At 34.4% G+C, this 10,329-nt stretch overlaps 1 protein-coding gene across 1 annotated transcript in view; it reads right to left on the bottom strand.

Annotated features, from left to right (window-relative positions):
• Window positions 1–245: 245 nt before the first annotated feature.
• LOC123534221 (tectonic-like complex member MKS1) overlaps window positions 246–10,329 on the bottom strand; it is a 44,588-nt gene continuing 34,504 nt past the window's right edge. Inside the window, exons 12-18 of the mRNA XM_053520044.1 lie at window positions 9,522–9,600; window positions 9,012–9,122; window positions 7,321–7,454; window positions 4,931–5,013; window positions 4,571–4,630; window positions 1,900–1,937; window positions 246–1,063 (exon numbers count right to left, since the gene is read on the bottom strand). Of these exons, the coding sequence (XP_053376019.1) occupies window positions 969–1,063; window positions 1,900–1,937; window positions 4,571–4,630; window positions 4,931–5,013; window positions 7,321–7,454; window positions 9,012–9,122; window positions 9,522–9,600 (600 nt within the window). The 3' untranslated portion in view covers window positions 246–968. The remainder of the gene's footprint in view (window positions 1,064–1,899; window positions 1,938–4,570; window positions 4,631–4,930; window positions 5,014–7,320; window positions 7,455–9,011; window positions 9,123–9,521; window positions 9,601–10,329) is intronic.

The raw sequence follows: 10,329 nt of genomic DNA, 5'->3' as shown, positions 1-10,329 counted from the left end.
AGCATGAATGTTTAACTCAATGAGACGGAGTGTCATGCAAACCACGGGTTCCTATCTCAAAGGTCAAGGTCACAATTAGGGGTCAAAGGGCAGGCTCGACATGTTGCCCATGGGAATCTAGTTTAAGTTAAATGTTCATACATTGTGCTTGGCAAACAGGAGGAATATGTTTGTATATAACGTTGAAACAAAGTTTTATAACAAGACTTGGTGAAACTGCAGTAAATAAGAAATTATGAAACACATTAATTTCTTGCTATTTTAGCTTTAATATATAAATAATGTTGTACATAAATATTGTAAAAGTCATAAAAACACAAATTTTAGTCAGATTAACTAGAGATTCGCCTAATTTAGTTCAGCATTGATGCTGATGTCAATGGAACTACAGTATTTGTGAATTTCACATCAAAGACTACCATGCTCTAGGTCACAGAAACAAAATTTTCCTCCATCAGATATGTTTATTTAATATGATGAATATCACGAAAAGTCCATTCTACCTGCATGTTCCATTGACCTTTTAAACAACTGTCACAACCAGAACCCAAGGACATAATGTTCCTGTTACATATTATATGACACTTGAATAGCTTACTTTGTAACGCATGTGATACTTCTTGAGTTCACATCTAGACACATTTCTTGGAAGGCCACAACATTGAATGAATTGAAAAAGTTACGTAAGTTCTTGTAGAAATTACTCAGTTTGCAATAAACAGAGTATTATTTCAATGTTCAGGTTTTTACATTCTGTTCACTTCAATGAGATTTTATAAAACTTTGTAGTATAAACAACTATATCCAGCATTCTGAATTACACATCCTGCACTAGTTTTCACATGATCATACTTTAAACATCATATCTTTATGGCTTATATCATGGACAGGCTATTTTTACACTTTGGTAAAGGCATTGCTTACATCATGGACGGACTACTTTCACACTGTTCTACAAACATGATGAATCAAGCTGTTGCTGTTCTTGTTGTTGTTTTAATCAAGTCTTTGGTTGCGTTTTCACGAGCCTGTAACATACGCTGTCTTGCTTTCTTGAAAGCATCTGAAAACAGATTTAAATCCCTGTCAAAGTAGTTTACTCTTGACTTTGATTACTTTTTTTGCAAAACTTAAGCTCTTGTGTTTTGGCAGAAGACTGGTGCTATTTGTTCATTCAGTAGACATTTCTTTTTTGAACAACAGAGAAGTTGCAATTTTATTCTTGTGTTGATACTTGTACATGTAGGACATCCTACTTTATTTCAGTGAGAGTCCCAGTTTGAAAAATTCTTTAAAAAGCAAAAATTAGTTTTTCACATTTCATAGTGGTACACATTCAGCTGTTCTTGTAAATCCAAAGTTTGAAGTTTATTACCAGAAAATTTTCTTGTAGCAGGTGAATAAATAATTTTTTGGACAATATTTTATAGAAAATTATGATAAAAGTATTGGGATCTACTACATGTAACTGTACAGGTATGAAATCACAACCTTTCTAATATTTCAGTTATATAACTGCTGCCAGTTATCTTAACCAGTGTTCCCTGATTCTGCATCAGTACAAACCTGTTCCCTACAAGTATTACAACTTCTCCATACGACAAAGTGGTGCAGGACAAATGAATTCAAAAATACTACATTGTATCTTCTGTCAAAATGACATGTAGAACATAAGAGGATTAAACCTGGGATCCCTGGATTAATGAACTCGTGCTCTATCTACTGAGCTAATAGGACCAGCTGAAAAATAATACCTTTACTAATAATAAATTACACGTAAAGTGGTAACTAATAAAAACTTATGTACAGTTCCAAAGTTCTGACAACAAATGTGAACAGTAAAATGATTTGAATCTGCTTCTAGCAGAAATAGAAAAATTCATTCTTCATCACACTTACCTAATACATTTGAAATGTTCTGTTGGACTGCATTTATTCTGAAAGAATCAGTATGTAAGATTAGTATATAATCTGTATAAAATCATAATATCAACCCTTAATTATGGAATGATTTTCATTGTAGTTAAGTTTCCATTTTAGCTGACTTGTTTTTGTGTAAATCTTCTATAGCAAACAAAACAGAGCTGTCTCCGTAGGATGACACATGCCCCCGATGGCACTTTGAATGAAAAGTTATGGCCGATGTTAGAGTTTAGGACCTTTGACCTACGAAGCTGGGTCTTGCGTGCGACACATCGTCTTACTGTGTCACACATTCATGCATAGTTATTTTAAAATCCATGCATGAATGACAAAGATATGGACCGGACATGCCCATCAATGCACTATCATGAAAAATGATCTTTAATGTCTAAGTGTGACCTTGACCTTTGAGCTACGGACCTGGGTCTTACGTGTGACATGTCGTCTTACTGTGGTTCACATTCATGCCAAGTTATTTGAAAATCCATCCATCGATGACAAAGATATGGACCGGACACGCCCATCAATGCACTATCCTTTAACATCTAAGTGTGACCTTGACCTTTGAGCTACGAACCTGGGTCTTGCGCGTGACATGTCGTCTTACTGTGGTACACATTCATGCCAAGTTATTTGAAAATCCATCCATCGATGACAAAGATATGGACCGGACACGCCCATCAATGCACTATCCTTTAACGTCTAAGTGTGACCTTGACCTTTGAGCTACGGACCTGGGTCTTGCGCACTGCACGTCGTCTTACTGTGGTACACATTCATGCCAAGTTATTTGAAAATCCATCCATCAATGACAAAGATATGGACCAGACACGCCCATCAATGCACTATCCTTTAATGTCTAAGTGTGACCTTGACCTTTGAGCTACGGACCTGGGTCTTGCGCACTGCACGTCGTCTTACTGTGGTACACATTCATGCCAAGTTATTTGAAAATCCATCCATCGATGACAAAGATATGGACCGGACAGGAAAATTGCGGACAGACTGACAGACCGACAGACAGACAGACGGTTCAAAAACTATATGCCTCCCTTCGGGGGCATAAAAAATAGTTTAAAGTTCTCTTTAATTCTGAAACATATTCTCAATTACAGCATTTTCTGCAATTCTGAATATACATGTAATTCTAGCATGATTCTTGTAAAGACAAGTACATAAGTCAGATATACTGAAAGAATTTGTAAAAATCAGATTATTCTCCAAAACCCTTAAAGCTGCTCGCCCACAGTTTGGGTGAATTTTCAATGTGTTCATTTTCACCAAGTTTGGCACACAATGTATGTATGGCACTGAAAAATGATGTAGTGGGTGAAAATAAAACTTAGGTGTAGGCAAATTTTCTGCATTATTACAAAAGCATTGCAATGCTTTACTACCTTTTGCACAATATTTTTCGTTATTTATAAGAATATCTTGCAAAAAATTGTAAGTCAAAAAGTTTGTACCACTAGTCAGAGTACTCATTTTTCATGTTTTTTTTTTTTTTTTGAAAAATGACCTTTCACCTAAAATGTGCGGGTTAGTCTCTTTAATTTAAAAAAAAAATGGGTACAAGGCTGTATGTGAAACAACGCTGGATTTTTGATCATAAACCAAGGTTTTGATCATAATTGTAGTTTCAGACAATTAGTCAGGACAAGATTTACATATTTGATTTTTAGAAGGCCAGTAAAACTCACTTGAAACTAAGTAAACTCTATGATAGGGGCAAATAGGATTGGAAATGACCATTCCTTTGATGTTTCTTTCTAATCGAACCAGTAGTGTTGAAGTAGTATAGAAAAACTGTTAAAAAAATAATGGATCAGAACTCTTAAACAAAAAGCATCCAAATGGAAAATTCTTATATTGTGCAAAATAAGCATTGGTATTAAACCTTTCATCAAAGTTTAGTTGAAATCCAACTAATAGTTTGAAGCTTTCAGTGGAGAAGTCCAGACAGGATTTACTTATTTGAGATTACAAAGGCCTAATTAGAATCACTTGTCCGAAAAACCTATTGAATATAATTTATGTAGCTACGGTTCGTACAGATAATGATTGTTCTGTCATATGAAATTTTACTCTAATCCCACAAATAATACAGAAGTAGTCCAAACAAACTTGAAAAAAATATCTCAAAGGGTCATTGCTACATCAAAAAGCATCTAAATGGTAAAGAAGAAGTGGTCCAGACAAGCATTCCCCTAAAATGACCTTGAAAGGGCCATGACTTCCCCAATATATTATTCATCTGGAAAATTCTGAAAGAATATGGAACTACCCTTGGTACTAAGTACTCCTACAAAATCTGATACATGTAGAAATCCAACCAGTAGTTTTAAAGATGTAGTATATATTAACTTTTGTGACAAGATAAAATATATACATTGGAGACATACTGTGAAATCATTTAATTTCGTGAACATGAAATTTCGTGGTTTTGGTCAAAATGGCAGTTTCATGGGGATATTAATTTGTGGGTTACAACTTTTGAACATAAAGTGAATGGGAATTTACCTGTTCGTTGGGATTAAATTTCATGGATTGACTCAACAACAAGATCCACGAAAATGAGTCCCCCACAAATATTAAGGATTTCACAGTACTGCTCAATGTTTAAATGCTAAAACACAGAAACACTTACCCTAATGCCTCTAACAAAGAACTCAATGACTGTTTGCTGGCTTTCTTGTCTCTAAATGCTCTGTGAATAAAAAACAAAATTTCAGTTACTAACTTCAAGGACATAGACAACTTTTATATAAAATATTCTGATAAATGAACTTTTTCTAGTATTCAGGCACTGTACTTTACTGCCTCGACATTTCAATCGTCAGTCTCAAATCTTAAATTGGTATAGTGCATGTTTACAATGAGTATTATACCAGTATCAGCTTTTTTATTACAAAAATACAGTTTTTTCCTCCTTTGAAGCATACCATCTGAAGGTTTGACAGACATAGTTAATTTACAGTTTTTCAACACAGCATATGGGGAAGATTACCTTGACTGCATGATTACATTAAGGTTCACATCCACACTTCCTGTTGTTTCTGTCTTAAACCCAAACTTACTGAGATGTGCACCCTGAAAGAAAATAAATATCAAAGATTACATCTAGATTGCTGTGTGTTAGTTTATGTAATACCCTAGTATTGGCCTATTTCAGGACTATAAAAGTGTTCTACACTGTTTTTTTTTACAGAAAAAAATGAAAGTCTCTTCAAGCTAATAACTAAAGCTATCAAATGTGACTAATACTCCAAAACACCACTTTGTAAGAAAAAACAAGACAGTTTAAAGTAACAAGAGGGCCAAGATGGCCCTAGGTCGCTCACCTAAACACACCATTACAGTGTAAACATGTTTGACATAGTGATTTCATGGAAACAAATGTTCTGACCAATTTTCATTAAGATTGGACCAAAAATGTAGTCTCTTGAAGTGTAAACAAGTATTTTCTTCAATTTAACATAATGACCTAGTTTTTAAGCTGAGGTAACCTACATTCAAACTTGGCCTAGATTTGATCAAGGCAATCATTCTGACTAAATTTCATGAACCTCAATTGAAAAATACAGCCTCTATCGCATACAAAACCTTTTCCTTTGATTTGTCCTAGCGACCTAGTTTTTGATCCCAGATGACCCGTATTCAAAATTGACCTTAATTTCATCAAGGCTATCATTCTGACCAAATTTCATGAAGATCAATTGAAAAATACAGTCTATCGCATACACAAGGGTTTTTTTTATTTGACCTAGAGACCTAGTTTTTAACCACAGATGACCCATATTCTAACTTGACCTAGATTTCATTAAGGCAATCATTCTGACTAAATTTTATGTATATCCAGTGTAAAATGCAGCCCCTATTACGTACACAAGGTTTTTCTTTAATTTGACCGAGTGACCTAGTTTTTGACCCTAGATGACCCATATTCAAATTCGACCTAGATTTCATCCAGACAAACATTCTGATCAAATTTCATGAAGATCCGGTGTAAAATGCAGCCCCTATTGCATACACAAGGTTTTTCTTTGATTTGACCTTGTGTCCTAGTTTTTGACCCCAGATGACCCATATTCATAACTGGCCTAGATTTCATCAAGGCAATCATTCTGACCAAATTTCATGAAGATCAATTGAAAAATAAAGCATCTATTGCATACACAAGGTTTTTCTTTGATTTGACCTAGTGACCTAGTTTTTGACCCCATATGACCCATTTTCGAACTCAGCCTAGATTTCATCATGGTAATCATTCTGACAAAATTTCATGAAGATCAACTGAAAAATACAGCCTCTATTGCATACACAAGGTTTTTCTTTGATTTGACCTAGTGACCTAGTTTTTGACCCCAGATGACCCATTTTCGAACTTGGCCTAGATTTCATCAAGGTAATCATTCTGATCAAAATTTATTAACCTCAATTGAAAAATACAGCCTCTATCGCATACACAAGGTTTTTCTTTGATTTGACCTAGTGACCTAGTTTTTGATCCCAGATGACCCATTTTCGTATTTGGCCTAGATTTTATCAAGGTAATCATTCTTACCAAATTTCATGAAGATCAGTTAAAAAATACAGCCTCTATCGCATACACAAAGTTTTTCTTTGATTTGACCTAGTGACCTAGTTTTTGATCCCAGATGACCCATATTAGAACTAGACCTAGATTTCATCAAAGTAATCATTCTGACAAAAATTCATGAAGATCAACTGAAAAATACAGCCTCTATCGCATACACAAGGTTTTTCTTTGATTTGACCTAGTGACCTAGTTTTTTACCCCAGATGACCCATTTTCAAACTCGGCCTAGATTTCATCAAGGTAATCATTCTGACCAAACTTCATGAAGATCAGTTGAAAAATACAGCCTCTATCGCATACGCAAGCTAAATGTTGACGGAGGACAGACGGACGACAGACGCCGGACATTGAGCGATCAGAAAAACTCAAATAAACAGCCATTTACAGGAGTATAAATCTTCAGAAGACAAAATATTCCTGATGTTTTAAATTTCTGTACTGTTTAACTCCTTACTTTGAAAAACAAAGCTATAAAAATACCATTAATGAGCCACACCATGAGAAAACCAACATAGTGCATATGCAACCAGCATGCCTGCGCATCTGCACAGTCTGGTCAAGATCCATGCTGTTTGCTAACGGTTTCTCTAATTGCAATAGGCACAAACAGCATGGATCATGACGCGACTGCGCAGATGCGCAGGCTGGTCTGGATCCATGCTGGTCGCAAATGCACTATGTTGGTTTTCTCATGGTGTGGCTCATTTTTTAATATTGCTTTGGCATACTGTCTTAATAAAACTTGATATTATCAACAACATCATTGCATTGTAAATTCTGCATTTTTCCTCTCCTACCTGGAATGTAGATGGTATAGCTGAATACGTTGGATCCTCTAACTCGGGAGATCCACCAATGAAAAACCTGCGTAGTTGTGATGTCATACTTGTACCTGTCGGCCGCCAACAGTGTAATCTCTCACGATGTTTACCTGTGTCAAATATATTTACATCATACATTTTATACAATGTCTTCAACTTGCATGATTTAGCAACTTGGTTTCATTATCCAACCAGAAAAACACATGTTTCTAATGCATTAGATTAATGGGATACATAGGTAAAATTGTAGACAAAAAAACTAAAATCCTTTAAATCTTTGCAGAAACAATATTCCTCACATTTTACTATGAGGCCTACTTAAAACTGATACAAGTTTCTTTCTCTGTGTGGGCTTTTTCCTGTTTCCTATAATTAATTTTATTAAACAGAATAAATAAATCATAAATCTGCTTCTTGAAAAAAATAACTAAGATCCTTTAATGAAACATTTATTATGCTTTCTAACCACCTTTTTTCATACTTGGCAAGTAATGTAAGCTTTTCCAGAATGAAACAGAGATGGAATAGAACTCTATTAAGTTTTTATCACAAACTTGCCACAACCTCTTCTCAATGAGTCATTTATCAATGGTTCAACACTTACAATCAAGAGATGAACCACGATAACCCTCAGGTATGTAAGAATATTCACAGTTCTACATGGTTTTGTAATATAAAAATCTCTTGGTCTCAGATTTAATTGTAAGATAAAGTTTAAATACAGGTCAAAATCTAGCGTTAAATTAATTCGTCAGATCTGTAATGACAGCTGGCTGAAGAATGCTTAAAGAGCATATGAAAATACGTAATTGCACGAATGTTGCAGATTGTTGTAACTTGTTCAATACCTTAAGATAACAAGACCTGTCTAATAACAGTGACTGTCTGAAGCACTTACACATAGTTCTAGCTTACATACAAAAAATTTACCAAAATTTTCAAGCTGAAAAAGGGGCATAATTGTGTAAATGGTGAGTCAGAGAATGATATGGAACCTGGCTAAAAATGGTTGTTTCATGACGCCGAAGACTTACGAAGAGTCGGAAAGCATTCAATTCCTGAGAAACCTGCTTATATGCAAAACTTTCCCCAAAGTTTTTAAGTTAAAAGAGGCACAATTTTGCAATAATGTAAGCCCAAGTTATGAAACCTGGCAAGTGAGGTCACTGACAATGATGTTTTTTTTTTAAATTTGAAAACATTTGGTATAATACTTTCTGAGAAACATGCTTACATACAAAACTTCACAATCTATATATTCAAAATGGCATAATTTTGAAAAGATAAAAACCAGCACTAGGAAACTTATCCCGCTATATCATCTCATGATGCCAAAGACATGTGTGCAGTTTGAAAGCATTTGGCCTTGTAGTTTCAGAGAAATGTGCTTACATGTAAACCATCTGTGACACTGACGCAGACATACAGGAAAGGGTGACAGCAAAAGCCCTACTATATAAAAATTTCTAACAGTCAAGCTGAAAATGGTCGTTTAAATCAAGCTATCAAGATCAGTTTAAAACAGTTATTAAAGTTATTCTTAAAAGCATGATGAATCATAAGATCATAATATTTTAAAATAAATATTACCTGGCCAGCTCCGACATAGTAGTTAAGTATATCCCACTGTATGAAATATGTTCCAAGTATCTAAAGATAAAAATTACCTGGCTGTCCTGGTATAGTAAGGTAGGTATATCCCTCTGTACGAAATCTGTTCCAAGTATCTAATGACAAAACTTCTATCATAATTGTAGGAAAATGTGGCACCTCAAGCTCTGCAATACAAACAAATACTTCACTTAATTAAAGAAGGATACTCTACTAAACTATGAATAAACTTCATTATCACAGAGTCTGTCAGAATCAAAAAAAAATCTTAGAATGCACAGGTCTGTAGGGGTAAAAGAATAGAAAAACTTGTAGGTGAGTATTGCAGTTCTGTTACGAATCCAATTACTTCAAACTTTAAGACATTTTTTTTCTTTTAGCAAAGTAACTTTCCATGAAAGAATTTCATTGTCTGTTAATCCTAAATCTCACAATAAAACTATTGTATAGTCCTTTAGCTTATAGTTAAAGTCCCTTTTTTCAACTGAATTTTGTTTCAGTGGAATGCAGTTTTGCATTTTGTAATAAATTTCCTTGTAAACTTACATAAAATATTTCTAACTCACCCTTTTCTTCTTCAACCAAATTATCATTTCTGTAGAACACTTCAAAATGAAAGGGAAAACTTAAATAGGCCACGTCATCCTGAAATAAACAGTAATCTCTGAAGTCTGTTTGCAGAAAAAAAGGTTTATCAACAGGTAGAACTTTTGCAATAAAATGTTGAGCTACAATCTTGTTTGGTTGGACTGTATCAGTTATTTACATGGTCTTTTAATTTCAACCAGATTATATATATACATGTAACTACTGGAATGTTCTCTTCTACATAATAACAATGGATCAAAGTACAAATATTGAGATATCACTAGTTGTAGTATACACTTACTGACCAGCAAGCCATTCCTTGTTTTATTACATGACAAATAAATCTTCCTAATTTTTTACTTTAGCTCAGCAAAATTTACTGTTGAGTTATATACTGGTTTATAGCAGAAATTATAGAAAGGTCAACAGCACAAACTATAGACCTGACAATCTTAGAAAATATGCATTCAATTTATACAAGGAGTGATAATAGCGAATATCATGAGTAAATGCATACTGTCACTTTTGCACAAAATAGCTCTACACAGACTATGTATAAAACGCTAAGAATATCCTGTCTTCTGCCAAAGGGGAATACAACATTAATTTTGAAGATCCTTGGCTGTATTCATCAAAGTTTACAGAATTAGACTTAACAAGAGCTGTCGGATGACAGCACGCTCGACTATTCGAAGAATTGATTGAAGAATGGGGTCAAAATATTTCTACATATATTCAGACAAAAGAAAACAAGAGGACCATGATGGTCCTGAATCGCTCACCTCT

This window comes from Mercenaria mercenaria, chromosome 12, assembly GCF_021730395.1.
Source record: "Mercenaria mercenaria strain notata chromosome 12, MADL_Memer_1, whole genome shotgun sequence".
Classification (NCBI taxonomy): Eukaryota; Metazoa; Mollusca; class Bivalvia; order Venerida; family Veneridae; genus Mercenaria; species Mercenaria mercenaria.
The sequence above is the reverse complement of the archived record's forward strand: the minus strand, read 5'-3'. Positions and strand labels throughout refer to the sequence as shown.